At 48.4% G+C, this 17011-nt stretch overlaps 1 protein-coding gene across 2 annotated transcripts; it reads right to left on the bottom strand.

Moving 5' to 3' along the window:
* Positions 1–2253: 2253 nt before the first annotated feature.
* On the bottom strand, positions 2254–5708 carry KCTD14 (potassium channel tetramerization domain containing 14). 2 transcript variants are annotated; one of them, XM_072855277.1, is made up of 2 exons: positions 5584–5708; positions 2254–2925 (listed from the first exon to the last, which is right to left on the bottom strand). In XM_072855277.1, the coding sequence occupies exons 1-2, from the start codon at positions 5641–5643 to the stop codon at positions 2254–2256; spliced, it is 732 nt and encodes a 243-aa protein (XP_072711378.1). In that variant the 5' UTR covers positions 5644–5708. The 2 variants fall into 2 exon arrangements, with proteins under 2 accessions (XP_072711378.1, XP_072711389.1); XM_072855288.1 differs by having other exon boundaries at positions 5575–5643.
* Positions 5709–17011: the final 11303 nt, after the last annotated feature.

Here is a 17011-nt window from a genome sequence, read left to right as displayed (position 1 = left end):
GCCCCGGCACCGAGGAGCCCCCTGACAGACCTATGTCTAGTTAGATGATAGGAGACATTGGCAGCAGGTATGTCTGTGGTGCTGTGTGGCTAGAGGTAGCCAGGGGCGGCCACAGTTTGGTCGCATCTTAGGGACAAGGCAGTTTGGGAAGGGGCTGAAGGGTCCAAAGGAGGGCCAGGGAGGTGATCAGAGGTCTGGAGAACCTGCCCTGCGAGGAAAGATTGAAGGAGTTGGGTCTCTTCTCCCTAGGGGGACCTCAGCACTTTGTTCCCTGTACTTAAAGGGCGTCCACAAAGAAGATGGTGGCTCTCTTTTCACAAGGAGCCATGTGGAGAAGACAAGGGGCAACAGGTACAAGTTGCACTGGGGGAGGTTTCTTCTCAACATAAGAAAGAAATTTTTTACAGTGAGAACCATCATTCACTGGAACAACTTCCCCAGGGATGTGGTGGAGTCCACATTGCTGGGGGTATTCAAGATGTGAAGGGACAGGGTGCTCGATAATCTCATCCAGGCTCCCTTTCCCAGCACAGGTTGGACCAGATGATCCAGTTGGACCAGATGATCCAGCCTAAGGCCATCCTTGATAAAACTATTAAAGTTTCTCATGACCGCAGTCCTGTAGTCTTAGGAGGTTGGTTAGCTTGAGGCTTTAACTACCCTGTAATCAGATTTGTTTCCTAATATCTAATTTCAATCTCCTTTGTTGTGACTTAAGCCAGTTACCCTTTCTTCCACCCTTAGTACATACAAAGAGTAACTGATCTCCTCCTTAAAGCAGCCTTCTGTCTATTTGAAGGCCTCCTCAGTCTCTCTTCTTCTAGGCTAAGCACCACCGACTGTTTGGTTATGATCATAGATATGATCACAGACCCTATTTTGTAAACCTTTTTGCCTTCTCAGACACTGATTGTATCAGTTCTTAGCAAGGTTATAAATGCGAGAGGTCTCAAAGAGTGCCCTCACACCTACAGCAGAACTGCCCTGAGGTTGGTGGCGTGAATCCCGACTTTCACTGGAGGGAAATCCATGCTAGGATGAGCACATCTGAAACCAAGCTTAATTAGGAATTATTCACATCCATTAGCATAAAGATAAAACTTCACGTCTTTAAAATTTGGGGATTTGAGGGGGAAGATGTCAGTAAATAAAGCACTTCTATATCATTCAGAGAGCTTTAAAAAGTTATTTATTTAACATCCCAGAGATTATTGTCCTTAACTGGAAGAAATCCATGTTCTAAGAAATAAAGGAGATACGATCATAATCAAATTAGCCATTATGATTTTCAGAGAGATTAAAACTAAGCTAACAGCCATCTCCAGTATAAAAATAAACTTTGAAATACTAAGATTTTTAAAACACAATGTAGGACCCAACTTGTCTGTAAAGGAGAATTCACACTGAGGTCCCAGACTGTCGCTTCAGTAGCGCTTCCTTCCCGTCAAAGCACGGTGGGTTTTCCCTATTCTTCCAGAAGCTTATATATTTAGAAATAGTATCATAATAATAATGAATGTCATAAGAAAAAGATCAAAATAGTGTGGCCTGAGAGAGGAGTGCGTGTCCTTAGATTATAAACTCCTCAGATCAGCGATGGTATTTTTACCTTTTGTTGATCCTGGACTGTAGCTGAGGTTCTCTGTCTTTCCTTCAGAATAAATAATAAATAATGGTAATAAATACATTGGCTAGAGAGTAGGCTGTCTACTGGAGGAACAAGAAGAGAACATGGGACACTGAATCCTTCTTTTTAACCTAGGTTCTAGTGTGGAAAGCAGTGAGAAGAAGAGCTTTTGCCTTCTCATTAAGGATCCAAATTTGAGCATGTGTTAATGCAGCTGTCAGTGTTTCCATCGGGAATCGCACGTATGTGACCTGTTCCCGTTTCACTGAGAGACCAACTCCCCATGTCGACGAGACGTATTTGGGATTATTAATTTCTCTTAGGTAGAGTGAGGTTGGCTCAACCCTCAGATCTGGCTCTCTGAACTTATCTAATAGTTGGCAATGCTGAAAGAGTAAAATTCCTCCTTTTCCTGATACCTTTTAAATCGTAGAGTTATTCTCTGAACTCCAGCAAAACAGTAGCTCTTAAGTGCTCTTTAATTTGGCAACAACCAAAGGCAATCCTTTTGTTGGGCTGTGCATTTCTTCCTATCCCTCTGGTAGTCCATGGCTTAGTCTCCACAGCCCAAGTTAATTTGATTTAATAATTGCTTTTTTCCGTTCCCCATCGATGGTGGCACTTTGCTACCACCAGGTGAACAGGAACTTGTAGAAGAAGTCATGCGATTTGAAGCGAAAACCTTTTTCAGCAACATGAGGCTGAAAGGATATTTTATACCCTTTGGCTTCAACATCCATTTGAATGCAGTCCAGCAGATCAGAAATACTTGGTGCTGCCTTCCAGGGGCCAAACTTCACCACGGATTTTTTATCCATGTCCAAGCTGTTCAAGGCATCCTGACATCTGGCCGCGTCCTCCTCAGTTCTGACCACGCACACAATGACGCTGGACCGGCGGGATGCGACCGCTTCCGCCCTTGCGATGCGGATCATCAGTTCGATGTTCTCGCTGTAGTTGGGCACACGAGCCAGGAACTGCTTCCTCGCCACGAGCTCCCCGAAGATCTGCGGGGAGTCCTCTAGCTGCTTGATTAGGGGTTCAATGTCGTAGAACAACGCCTCCTTGTAGACATCCTGGATGCACTGGGTGGGCACTTGGTTACTGCGCAGGTACTCCAAGATGTATTTGAAATAGGTGCCTGGCCTGTCAATGAAGAACCTCCCTTCGGAGTCAGTCCTGAGTTTGGGCTGGCCAGTGAACATCTCTGCCAGCTTGGAGCCAGGATGTTTCTTTAAGGTGCTCAGAGTTGTCGTGTACATCTCCCCGCCGACATTTAACTCCACAATTGGTGACAACTGCAAGTATCACAAGGGGACAAAAAACCATGCGCGTTACCTATCTGAGGCTGTCAACGTGGAAGTGTCAAGGAAAAGAAAAAAAAAAAGAACTGCAGATGGAAATTGGAATGACAGGGTGAAAAGCGGTATAAGCCCCCATTTCTTGGGGATCAGATGGGAGCATTCACCCCATTTTTTGCTAAAAGCAGATGCAGGATGTTTATACAGCCCTCATAACCAGAGCAGAAGAGACTTGGGCATTTCTAAATGGCTGAGCGCTCACCGCATCTTTGGGATGTAGGAAAATGTTGTTTTGCCAGTGAGGAAGAGGGGCAAGAAGTACCCTGCCCAGGGAAGCTATTGGTGACTACAGGATTCAACGTTGATCTCCTAAGTCCCACACAAGCATTGTCCCTGCTGGCCCCTGTCCTTCCACCCCCACCATGTGCAGAGGGGCAAGGACCAAGCTCAAAGCTGTGCAACTCCATTCCTCTCACCTGAGCTGGTGTTTTCTCTTCAAAGGAGGAACTAAAGCTCTTTGAAACTTTAGAAATGGATGGAATTGGCTTCCACTTGTCCGGGGGTTTAGTTATGAAGTAAGACACAAAAATCCAGCATGTCAGAGGTGGAGGACAGAAGCTGTTTAGCAAAGCACTTAAAAAATGTATGATAGCTTTAGCTAAGAAGTAAAGGAAATAATTCATGCCACTGACATGGATTTAAAAAGGAAGAATGTAAAGTTTGGATTTTTGTTTGGATTTAGTTTATTTCACCATGCATTAACACCACTGCTATCTGAAACACATTGGAGAAGGCCTGAATGCCTGGAAAGCTGGACCTGGTGTCTAGTCTGACCTTTCTGACGCTTCAGTGAAGAGTTTTAACAGCCTCCGTTTGCACTCGGTCATTTTTTATAGTACTCAGTAGAGGAAAAGGAGAGGGAAGAAAGGAGGCAGTTATTTTCCCTCCTGCCATCACTGCTGTAATGCAAGTCACATGCCTGGCCATTGGGAAGGCGTGAGTCAATGAACAACCCTTTTTTCCAGCTCACCTGCTCTTTCTTGGATCTGACCACGCAAGGATCTGCTTCAGCGCTGCTAGTCACATGCCTCAAGTGCAGCGTGTACTTAAGTGCTTAGCTGGATCCCACAGGTACAGACCCATGGGATGACGTGAGCTGATCTCAGAGCTCACACCGAGAGAAGGGGGAGCTCCTGCTGCCCTCTCCCCTTTCCACCCTGGTACCTACCTACGTGTTTCTGTTGCTCACCTCGTGCCAGCTCTGCTTCTTTTTCATCTTAGTGAGCTGAATTGGCTCACAGAGGATTTAACAAGCACCAGAGCTGGCAAAAGGAAGGGACTAGGACCAGACAACCTGGAGCAGGGGGAGACCTTCCCTTTAAACAGCAGCAAGCTATCAGATTTAGCAGAAATTTGATCACAGCCTAGGCAAGCCAGGAAGAAGATTCAGGCCAAAGACCCAGCTGGAATATTGCTTTGCCCTAGCATGGGTGGCTTCATCTCGAGGGCAATCATTTATACTAGGGCCAAGGAGACATAAAAAATTATTCTGTCTGAGACTATCTGGTGATTTCCACCCACTGAAGAGCATAGCCCAAAGCTGTTTCTGTAGTAAAGCCTCTCAGTTAGGAAATTTGCCATTAGTCTAAGTGATAATAACAGCTTTTCCTGGCAGGCATAATTTGATAGGAGGGTCTCATGCTTTTGAGCCTTTGCTCCTTCTTCAGATGGCAGGTCAGATGGTTCATGCTGTTTGTCACTAATACAAATGGATAACATGTTCTTCATCAATACAGTAGCCCAACTGACCTGATGTTCTCAGATCCTGATTCATGGTTTTGGCCTGGGACTGAACTGGTTCCCAGCAGACTGGGAATACTGGCACCAGCTGATTCCCAGCTCTGGATTTGGCCAGTGAGGTGAGACTTAGGAAGTCATTCCACTTATCTGTGCCCCAGTTTATTAATCTGCAAAACAGTTACCTCCTTGGGGGAGCATTTTGCAACCTACACCTGAAAAATGCAACACAATAAGGTTGGATCTTTTAAAGACAGACAGGTCTGGGGGAGAGGCTGTACAGTTACAACAGAGAAGACAAACTGATTAGCAACAGACTGAGGGCAAAGGAGTGGAAAAGGAAAACATCTGATCTTGTCCCTGATTTCTGCCTAGTAGTACGCTGCTTGTCTTGAGATTGCCATTAATTTTCCTTAGAGCTAGAAGAACTACTGCTCCCAGCTGATGATTCTGCACATCTACAACACAGGGCAGCTTTTGCATCATTAGAGACTCTAAGAACTATTGAAAAACCCCAAAACTCACAACAAGCTTTTATTTAGGGATATGACTAATTAAAATTCATATTGAGTTAATTCCACCTCTTGTCAAAGGAGAAAAAGAACTGCTCTGGTTATTTGCTGTTGCCAGATCTTGTATGTCTGCGAGGGACTTGGCACTTCTGTAAGCAAACTGATACAAACAGGTTGGAGTCAGACACAGCTTCTTACCTGGAGTCCTCTTCTTGGTCACATATCTGGCAAGCCCTGATGTCTTCAAAAGAGCAGATGGGGGTAAAAAAACCCTCTAATGTAGCCCAAAGGGGATGCTTTGATCCCACAGGAGGAAACTGTGCCCCGGAGCCCGTACCTTACTCACCGTATGCAGGCTACCAGTGACCTGCTTCCCAAGGGGCTTGTGCTCTGACGAAATGCTCATCTCCCCTGGGAGCTGAAAGCTCAGCCGTATGGGAAAACCTGCTGCTCAGTGCTCAGGTCCTGCCCCACACGCAGGATGGCTCCCCGCTGTGCTCCGGTCCTCTTTCACTTGGTTTTTCTTTGGTGGGTCAGGTTTTTTCCAAGCTCCCAGCCCAGCTGCTGCCCGGGAGGCTCCAGTTTGCTCCAGGCACAGCCCTGATACAGGTTGGAGGTGTAGGGAGAGGGGAGGGAACAGCCTGAAAGCGGAAGTATTGCTCATTAGTTTTCTGGCAACCGGCAAGGTGCAGGGTGGACTTGGGCCGGCTGCCAGCGCACACCTCCTGTAATATTATCTGTGTGGTGACTAAGAGCCAAATAATCCTTTCCAAAGGAGGCCCAGTGCCCAGACCACCTCTGAGGAGCCCCGCAATGTGTGCCTGCGTGACCACCTCTGCCTCGCGAACCGGTTGTATCGAAACCAGTAAACATTTTCACAGCTTTTTGGCCTCCGTGCGCTGCTGTTTTTTAAAGCACAGTTTATCCCAAACCATCTCATTGATCCCATTTGTCATACCCATCGATGACAGATCGGGGTGTCTACAATCTGTCCAAGGTGGTGGCATTTTCTGCCTTGCCAATACAACCTCTGGGCACTGACTAATTTGTGCAAGGTAAATAAACCCAAACCTGAATCTCTGCTTGAGCCTGGACTATTCTTTTTAATTGGTCGTAAATATTTGATTAGTGTCTTTGCATGACATTGTTTTTTAATGTCCTGTATCCACCAAATATTGAAAGTGGAGAGCACCACAGATTTAGCGGTAGTGGGACTGTTTCTCACAGCATTGAAACTCTCATAAGGATGTCTGTGTTCATTTTTTAAATGCAAAGGATCAAATGAGAGTGAGCCTAAATAACCTCTCCAGATCTGGACCACAGGCCTGCAGACTCTCCTCAGCTTTATCCTCCGTGTTTCTGAGTGCACTGTTGCTTTCAAATTTGTCTTCAGGCCACTCATCACTTCTGTGTCTTTGTTCCATTACGGTGGCAAAATTGCCATGGTCATGATTATCCAGAGGTGTAAGTCAACATTTGTAATGAGAGACAATAACTGTTATTAGATCAGCTGATATAGATGGATAAAAACATCCATGCTTTAGGGCACACAAGGCTTTCTCAGGTCTGTCAGCTTCTGTTTCAGCTTGCTTGGGGTTTTTTCCATTTTTTTCCAGTTTCTGTTGGTCTAATAAAAGGTGTTATCTCCTCTACCAACCTTGCCTCATGCTCTTTTATTTCAAGCTGCTTCCTGATACCAGCAACCAGACAAATACAGCGCTTCCTAAAAATCTTCCTGGGGGAGATTTTAATGATGAAAAACGACAGCGTGGTATATAAGGAAACCATTTGCACAAAATCTGCATTGTGCTCATGGACACCAGCTTTGCTGGTTTTGCATCTTCCAGGGATTTTGCTGGATCTATATCCTCCCAAAAGACGGCGTTGATCAGACCAGAAGCTTGAGGCACGAAGCAAAAAGTGTTACAATTCGCACTGATTCACTCACCTTGACAATAAAGCCAGTCCTCACCCAAGGCTCCATCAAAGCTGGACCCAGATTCTTTTGAATGCTTTGTGCATTTAGGTGAACCTCTCATCGAACCCAACTTACATTTTGCTTCTGCTGCTCTAAAGCATCCTGAGGGATCCTCAGTAATACCCTGTGTCTGAGTTATCTCTGCTGCTTTGAATAGAAGGGCTTGAATTTTCCCTTTGCCAGACCAGAAGAATTAATAGTGCTGGATGCACTGGTGAGGTCGGCTTGGGAGCTCAGGTTTTGTGACTTGTAATAAATTTTTAAAAAATCAATGCTTATTGGAAAACAGGGAGAGCTGGAAGATCTGTATCTTCTGGGCCTTTGATTCCTGCAAATCGCATTCTTTGGGCTGGCTTACATAGGTGCTTCAGACAATATCTTGGATATAACTGACAGAGGTGGAGTTCAGACTCGTTCTGTACGGCATGTCTTCAGTGCTGGAGCTGATAACCTTTCCTTCTGCAGCCGCAGAACTGGATAGACAGGCGGACCGTCACCTTTCTGCTCCCACAAGCTTTTCACTAGGGAAAGGCGAAGAGCAGTAGAAAAGGTTACTTTGTTCAAAAGCTCATCTGGAAGGTTTCCCCAAACCAGAATCAAGGGTGGCTGATGGGGTTTGAGGCCAAACCTTCAGTGCCGCACTGTAGATCCTTGCCACTTCAGCAAAAGGACTAGTTGTTAGCTGACGTCCACAACTCTTTTCTACTGCTAGGCCAACCACCATTGGTCCTTCAGTCTGATGAACATGCTGGTCTGGTTCCCTCACTCTTTTACTCCTTTTTTATATCTTGGCCACTTTTGCTGGCACATTATGGGACAAAGAATCAGCCTGAAAGTCTGTGAAGTATTTTGGCTGGAAGTCACCATGTATGTGAAAAATCTTATTGTTATTATTTGTGCTTCTTCTGGAGCTTTTCAATTCCACCGACTGCATGACTTGCTTTAAGATGGCATTTTTCAGTCCTGCTGTACAAATTACTCCCAATTGGATTTTTTTCCCCCTTTTCAATAAGGGTTTGATTTAAACTGCCAAATTCATCTGATCTCAAAAGAGGCCTTAGGAAGAATTTCACACAGCCCAAGCCATTGGCATATGGCTGCCTGCCCATGGGGATTTGGTGCCTTTTTTTTAGGTGGTCACACCAGAGGTGGCATCCTGGATTACTAGGACCACACATCTGACCTGTTTGGTGTCACAGCTCTGCTGGGCAGGCATCCGACTCTGCATCAAAGCTCTCTGTGCCTGCACTAAGTGGAAACAGTTGCTCTTGCAGTTTGTCAGTCCTCCTTTTACCCCACGGTCAAAGCCATGCTGAGAAAACCAGTGGTGGGGGAAGTAGCCCATGAAAGGCAGAAGTGGGATCAGGGTTTTGGAGGGGACTGGTGGAGTCAGCTCTGACAAGGCTCTCAGCAGTCCACGCTGCTCTTAACAGCCAGCTGAGGCTGGTTTGAATTTCATTCTTCCCTTGAGAAGGAAGTAAAAAGCCAAGACCTGGAAAGTCTCCATAGCCTTGGGCGACAGGGTCCTGGGATTCCCACAACCAGCAGCTCCATTGCAGCTGCTGCTCCACACCCCCTGGAGAGGTCTTGGCCACCACTGTGCTGTCTCAGGGAGGTTACTGGGGTTTCTCCCTTTGGGGAATGGGATTTGATTTGTATTAAGGTGGAATTTCCACCCAGGATCTCTGTTGGGCTTTATGTTTGTTACCAGTTGGCCTGGATCCCTGAAATCCTTCATCCTTTGGGCCTTTTAAAGCTGCGCCTGATGCACTGATGGTCTGTTGGGGATCCACCTGCTTGCTGTCGAGCAGAGAAAGAGAGCTCTGAGGATGTTTGCAGAGGAGATCAAGCAGGATCAGCAAGGTCCTGTCCTCGAAGGGGAGGATGCTGAGACCTATTGGAGAGACCAGCTGCCCAAATGGGTCACGGAGCCATGAGGAGGACAAGGAAGAAGAACCAGTTAGATGTTCTTCATTCGTTTCCTGACTCCTCAAGCACAGCGATGCTTCAAGCCTCCTGCCTATTCTGCTCAGGGTGGCCACTGGCCCTGACATTTCTTTTGTAGACACTTCAAAAGTAGATTTCCCTCTGCCCACATGTATTTTTAATGGAAGAAGGATATTTCCAAGACTGTAAGCTCTTTCAGGCAGGGACCATCCTTTCACTGTCTTTGCATAAAGGATTAGCCTGTGCCTGGACCTTGTACGAGCGACCACAGTATAAATCATAAGAATAATCACACTAATGCTGAGAACTTTGTGTCTGCCAAAGAATGAATAACTTGACAATGGCTTTGTGGGGAATAAATATGTGTTTTTTGAAAATTGTATAAATATGTACATGACAATGAACTGGAACATCTCTATGCTGGTACATACACCAGTTTGGAAAACAGTATTATCCATAAAAGTATTTTTAACAGATTTCCTTAACACATTGAATTGGCAGCTTCTGTTTAAGAGAATTAGATCAACAACATTCAGATTTGGGTTTTATGCTCTAGTACAAGTAAATATGCTAAATCCAAGGGGAAAAAAATAATTACATGCTTAAAACAGGAAAGGAAATGAGAAGTTTGGATGTGGGGAAGCAGCTGGGAGCAGCTCCTGTTTGCCTTTCTCCTCTCGTTCCCTCTTCTCCAGTGTCTAAGTTTCTCGAGGGGATAAAGCCCTTTTGCTCTGGACCATTTGCCTGGAACATGGAGGTGACAATCCATAGCTGATCCCGCCCTTCATGGTGTATTACGGCCACTTAGCATTATCACTGATGTGTGATAGTGATAATCACTATCACTGAGTGATGATAATTCAATGGAAGGGGCACCTAAAGAAGCTGATTCCCATAACCCATCTGCTCCAGGGCATCTCAGTGGAGGAGATTTCCTGTGGAAGGCTAGGGACTGAGCCAGGTTATTTTAAACAGCGGTGGATGGGTTAGCGAAGAGGAGAGGCAACAAACTTGGCACAGGTCTTCTGAACTCCGGTGCGGGTAGTATTCGCTCCAGCTGGGACTTGGCAGGGCATCCCATTCTCTGTCCTGGAGTTTGCCAGGGGATGCACCAAGACAAGCCAGGTGTCTTGCAAAGGTCACAGGAAAACCAGATTTTTTTTGTCTTTTGAAGCACATTCGCTGGCTCCTGCAAATTGCCAGGTTGCTCTGGTGACCTGTGGCCATCCTGTGCAAATTGTGAAGCATCTCTTTGTCACTGGTCCCAAGCATGTGTCACCAGGAGCTCACTGTCCTCACATCAGCTCTCACTGACATCGCTCCATCTGCACCCTGCACGGCCAGATCCTGGGGGTTTGTTCCTAGTGGAGCCAGCGAGGAGGAGACATGCATGTGGGCAAACTTCTAGCATAGCAGGGCGAAGTATGATATGGCTGAAAAGCAAAACTATCAGCATGTTGCTTTAGCTCTGCTCAGGAATTGCACCGGTGCCGCTGGGCCAGTGGCTCTGCACTCCAGAAGCCACTCCTAAATCAAACAGCCATGTGCTGTGCAAACACCATCAGCATTTCTACCCGCTGCCTTACGGAAGTTTATCAGCTCCACCCACCTTCACAGACCTGAGGAATGTGTGGCTGCTGGCTTGTATCGAGATCTGAGCTGGCTTTGGACAGGCCCCAGGACACCATCAAAAGCCAAGGGAGCAAAATGCCTCCTGGCCGAGCAAGTGCATATGCCATCCCCAGTGGATGAATGGGGGGAGGCATTCCTCGGAATACAGACTTAACCACTCATGTTGCCATCGGTTAAAACAACCCAACAGGCCCATCAGTGTCCACATTCCTGAGAAACCACATTATTCTCCTGATCCCAATGCCCATTGACTTCTTTCCCATGTTTATATCACGTTCAGCTTAGGTTGTAGGTTTTCCTGGAGCAAGAAGCCAAACTAGATACAACAGTGCTCTCTTCTTGCCCGTCTTTCTCTATCTCCTCATGTGCTTCTCCTTCCTGAGGTCTTCCCCGACTCCTAATGTGCCACATGGAGGATGTGGGGCAGAGCTGAGTGTATAGGTGCCACTATTCCCAGGTCCCTGTCACACAGAAGTCCTATTGAAGGTGTTGGCATGGGTCCATTCAGTCGATCACTCCATCTTGAGGGACGCTGGGTTGTCTCCAGTCCAAGCTCATGCTGATGCTGTTGGTCTAGCCAGAAAAAGGTTGATCTGCAGAAAGGAGGATTATTTCAACGTAGTCCATGAAGGATGGCAGCCCAACCAGTGGGTTTATGCCCTGTCTTGTTGCTGAGGCTACAACTCGCTTCTCCCAAGCGAGTGGTGGTAGGAGAGGAGAGGCTGGGCTAGTCATGGAAAAGCAAGGCTGAGAGGTAAGACCATTTGCTGCCAGCTAAACGCACAGAAATAAGGAGGGACAGACAAGACAGACTTTGGCTGTGTATCTCTGGGACCCTGTGAGACCAAGGCTTCGATCAAGAGGAAATCCTTGGGCATCTGCTGTGGAAATAAGCTGCTGGGGAGCTAGAGAAAGGATCTACACTTTTGGGGCTCCCTCTGGTTATTGGTGGCAGATATCCCTGCCCCTGGTGAGATGCTCCTGCCAAAGTATGTGTGATTTCGGGGGTATTTTTTCCAGCACCTCCTCCCTTGACTTGGGCTGTTGATACAATTGGATGGTTTATACAGTCCCCATTTCACATGTTATTCACATTTTGCTCACACTTTCCACATTACAGCAGCTCCGACTGGGTGGAATAGGGGCATTTCCCAACATTCACACCATTGCAGAAATGCTTTGTTCCCTTTGGGGAGATTCAATGCAATGATAAGCTCTGGTTTCTATCCACTCCTGCCCTGTTTCCCTGATGGGTGCTTGGGCACAATATTCACAACAGTTTATGGATACCTCAATTTGTCCTTGTGCAGTGCTGGGCCTTTCAGGGAGTGTCTCTCTCTAAGAAACCCTGGGAGAATAGGATGAAGCAAATGAGCAATTGCCCTTGCTCTGCACACCGTGCCTTCCCCTTAAGTCAAAGCTCTGAATGAGCATTAACTCTTAAGCAGGAAGAGGGGGAAGCTGAGGACCAGACTGGCAAAAGGTGGACCAGGATCATACAAGAAGTGCTGGGCAAAAAATATACCATTCAAAGGTCCTGACTTCTACATCATAAATTCTTCCGCTCCAAAATCTGGGTCTGCTCCTTCCCCATGAGAAGTTTTGTCTGAAACAAAGATTAACATGTATACATATATATATAGTATAATGCATATGGAATGTATCTCTGTGTGAGATGTACATATGTATCTTACAAATATTTTTGTCCCCTCCCCATGTATATGTGGGAGTCCTTTTTATTTGCATTCTGGTTTTGAGCTTTAAAATGACTGCATAGCACGTTTTAAGATAATTCCCTTAGCAGAAGGGACAAGAAAGCACAAGGGGCTTTTTCTTAAACAAATTAGTAGATATTCATCTAATCACATGGATGCATACAGGGAAAAAATTAAGACCAGGGGAGCTGGAGATGCTGCAGTGTTTTGCTGCACCCATCAGAGACACCCAAACATGCCCAGTTGTAAAGCTTTAATACCAACCATACACTTAAACTGGTAATGCCTCTCTACCCCCTACATTAGCATCCTCATAGCTGTGGTTGGGCAAGATGTGGGAGTTTCTCCCAGACCTTTTCCTGGTTGGAAGAGGAGCTATAGACAGACCTGGGTCTTCCAGCCCCTGAGTCTTTCCCCGTGGCCACAGCAGGAGAAGCCTGAAGAGCAATAGTGGGACCATCAGGCTCAAGTTACCCTCCTTGCTGAGACACTTCCCAGTCCCATTGCCCTACGCGGCACAGTCTTATCTTTTCAGCCTTGGTGGGTCCCTGAAGTTTCAGGGAAGGTAAGAACAAATGGGAAAACTGGGAAAAAATAATAAGTCTTTTCTTTTGTCCATCACCATCAGTTGATGCTTCTGAGGTGTTTTTGAGACTGTGCAGAGATTTAAGCGTGACTGATTTTGAGATAGCATCTACGATTGCTCAGGATGTCAGGGCAGGGGGTGTGTGGGGGGGATGCTTTGAAGCCAGAGTGCATTTTGTTGTTAAATTGTGAAATAAGTTTTCTCTTTTATTTTCTGTGCTATTAGAGTTTCACTAAAATAAAAGCAAGGGATGGAGTTCCTGCTTTTGTTTCTTTACAGTGCTGTGGAGCTTCAAAGTGCTGCTGAGTGACCAGGGCCCCACTGTGAGGGTTAACATGAACCCATAACCAAGACATGGAGCTGCCTCCAATTAATGGAAAGAAACAGGGGAACCATCTGCAGGACATTTGCTTGTTTTAGACGGAGACTTTTAGAGATGATGACTCTCTGATTTCAGTCCGAAGGATGTTATTTCACTCTTGTGATATGGCAGATTCGGAGAGCATGTGCAGCAACACACGCAACAAAACTGGAGCCTGCAGCCCGGGGCATGGTCACAATCTTCCTCTCACCACAGATGCTAAGAGACCTCCAGTTTCTTTAATCACAACTGCAAAGCTGATGGAGGACCAGTGTTTGTTCAGTCAAAGCAGCGCTGTTTCAACAGCTGAATTTGTTTTAAAATGGCCTGAGGAGGCAAGGGGACACCTCCCTCTAGTGCCTAGCTCAGTAGGACTTCCTCAGAGTGGTGTGTCTGGGAGGGAAGGGGTCACCTGGAGGTAGGACTCAGCCTGTGCTGAGGGCTCCAACACCTCTGCAAAGAACTTGCAGCCCTTGATCCCCCTAAAACTCGTAGGGATCAAAGGTGAGTGAAGCCCTGCCTTCCCACTCACCCCAGCTGAGCATCCCCATGTCCTCCTCCACTCCTGGCTCTGGAAGGTGCCACGGCCAAGTGGGGAGGAGGCAGAATTGCCCCCTAGCATTGCTGGGGTGGTGGGGTTTGTGGCAGGTTGTCCCCAGGGCTGTGTGCAGTGGAGATGGTGCTGGGTCTGAAGGGCTGGATGAGTGTGGTCTGAGAGAAGGGATACGCAGGTACCCATTGTGTTCGGGAGCTGAGAAGTTGGGGGTCCGGGAGAGGAAGGGAAGGAAGGATGCTGGGGAGCAGGTTGGGATCCCAGCACCCAGCACAGGATGATGGCAGGATTACACCAAGCTTTTGCAAGGCGTAAGAGCCAGAGGGCTGGGGGAACATCCATCCCAACGCGAACCCAATTCCCACTCCCCGCCAGAGAAACCCAGCTCACCTCCCTGCACTGAAGCATAGCCTCAGTGGCCAAGGTCCCCTCATCCTCATGGGCTGGGGGACAGTAGCTATACAGAAGCAGCAGCTGGTAGGAAACACCGGACACATTTGCACAAGACTTTCCATTTCATTTAGATTATCAAACCGACTGGTTGGGGGGGTTTAGGCACATGCAGAAAAAAGCATTGCTTCAAAGTTACAGATGCCTTCTACAAAGCAATAACATGAGACACTCATTTCTGCTCCGCAGAAATTCCCCTGGGATGGGGGTGAAATGAAGCAGCAAGGTTGCCGGCAGGATCAGCCACAGGGCAAGTCAGATGGTGCAGGCAGTGCCCGGCGGGCAGATGGCCAGCTTCTGCACTGCTCACGAAGGACGTTCCTTGGTGGGACTTGGTGCAGGAGAAAAAGTGCCGCTGGGCTGCAGACGACACATCACCCTGTGGGGATAACCAACACAGTTTGGCTGGGACATCCTCATTCCTCACCATGTTTCCCCCAAAACAAAGGTTAATATTGCAAAGTCCCCATTAATGCTCCCTGTTGTTGCTGTCACCTTTCTACACTCTCCACTCTACAAGGAGTTTGGCCATAAGCCCCATCTCTGGTGGGGCACAGGGATGTCTCCCCAAGGGTTCTCAGGGATGAAAATCCAACCAGCATGAAGAATCGGTTTCCATCCCCCAGGCTGGGGGAGAATTGAAGTATCTGAGATGTTTGGAGGTGGCGTGTCAACTTTAGACATTTGGAGACCTGACAGTGCCAAATTGCTCCCTAAAAATGACTCTGTTGCAATTTCCATCACAGAGAAAAGAGAAGCAGCTGGAGCACCAGTGTCTGGCAGCTCCTGGAGTCCAGAGTTCAGGGTCCTCCAACCATGCAGCCCTTTTCTCCCTGGGATCTTTTGTGTGTCCCCAACAGCAGCCAGACATTGCCTATGCTGCGAGCTGGGGAGTCTTGAGGACAACATGGAGCTCACAGTGACCTTTGTTCAGCAGCACAGCTTGCACCAGTGGGCAACTGAGAAAGGCAAATCCAGGATGATGTATCTGTTGAGCAATGAAGTGCAGACTCATAACTCCTGGGATTTGGGGGTGTGATGCAAACACTGGAAAGCCACCCAGCTGATGGGGCAAGAGGACAAAGTATGTTACCCTTCAGCCAGCTCCTCCTCAGCACTACTTCTCCCCAGGCTCTTACCTCAGAGGCTGGGGGTACAGGCTCAAGAGCTGGACTGATCTTCAGTGACGTTGATCTGCTCCAGGATCTGGCTGTACCTCCGGGTGATGGCGTTGGTGTCCCTGGTGAGGTGGGTGAGGACCTGCTGCAAGCCAGCCAGGTGGTGGGACAGCCGCTACTCCAGCTGGGCGTCCACTGGACTCACTCCAGTATGTCCATGTCTCTCTTGTACTGGGGAGCCCAGACTGGACCCAGCACCCGGCTGCGTCCCACCGGGGCTGAGCAGAGGGGAGGGATCCCCTCCCTCCACCTCCTCCTGGGAGGCTGGTGGCCGTCTTTGCCCTGAGGACACCTTACTGGCTCACGGCCAACTTGGCCAACCAGGGACCAGAGCAGGGGGGGTGCGGGTGTGAATTTGTGGGGTTTTTTTCCCCCTGGCACCTGCACGGGCGGGCGATGAGCAGCAGCAGGGGTACGGCTGAGGCCAGAGCGCCCGCGCACCCAAAGGCAGGGGTGTGCAGGCAGGGAACCTGCCCTGCGGGAGGAGCGGGGGTGCTGGCAGCCCACCCATCCTTGGGGTGCTGTGTGCTTCGGGCTTCGTGGGACTGGGTAGAGAAGGGTATTTGGAATTGCTTATGCATCTAACATTTTGGGTCGCAGCTCTGCTTTCTCTCTTGTCTTCCTGATACTGAGCCTGCGTGCCCAGGTCACTGCTTTCTGGTTAATCAGGCGGCATTGAACAGACATAAATAAACCTCCAATCCTGATTTGCTCCAACGATGTGAACGGAAAAGTTTATTTCCCCGTGGCGGCTGGCAACGGTGCCGGTGCCCCGGGAGCCTTTCCAGGGCAGCGCGGAGCCAGCATCCCCCTGCCACGCCGGAGAGGGCCTGATCTGCCCCGCCTGCCCTCGTCCGGCCAGGGACCGGCGCTGGGTTTTTCAAGGACAAAGACCTTTTCTGTGACCATCTCGCGTCTCTTATCAGCCATGCCCAACAGCGGTGGCCAGCAGCAGGGCACCGTCGGGCCTTGACGCATCCCCGAGGGCAGCGTGAGGCAATGCCCTGCAATCGGAGCAGGAAGGGTCCTGGGGGACTGCAAGTGGCCCAAATGTCATCAGCATGTCCTTCCAGCTGTCCCACGTCACGGACCCCTGCTGGGAACATCTTGCGTCTCTCATCAGTCATGTTCAACAGAGGTGGTGAGCGCTTCACCTGAATGTTCCGCTACGATACTTCCCCGGGGCACCACAAGCCTCTCCAGCTGCCCGGCGCGCTGCCAAGCCAAAAGCCATTGCTGGAGGTGATGGCAGGCCTTCTTTGCTGTGACCAGCCATCTTCTCCTGGTGACACAGGTCCTGTCCTTCAGCTCCAGCCAGGTAGACCACCAGAGGGACAGCATCTCCTCCATGGTCCTCACCTCACTGGGAACTGA

This window comes from Ciconia boyciana, chromosome 1 (genome assembly GCF_034638445.1).
Source record: "Ciconia boyciana chromosome 1, ASM3463844v1, whole genome shotgun sequence".
In the NCBI taxonomy this organism is placed as follows: Eukaryota; Metazoa; Chordata; class Aves; order Ciconiiformes; family Ciconiidae; genus Ciconia; species Ciconia boyciana.
Note: the sequence above shows the minus strand (reverse complement) of the source record. Positions and strands in the feature narration are given on the sequence as shown.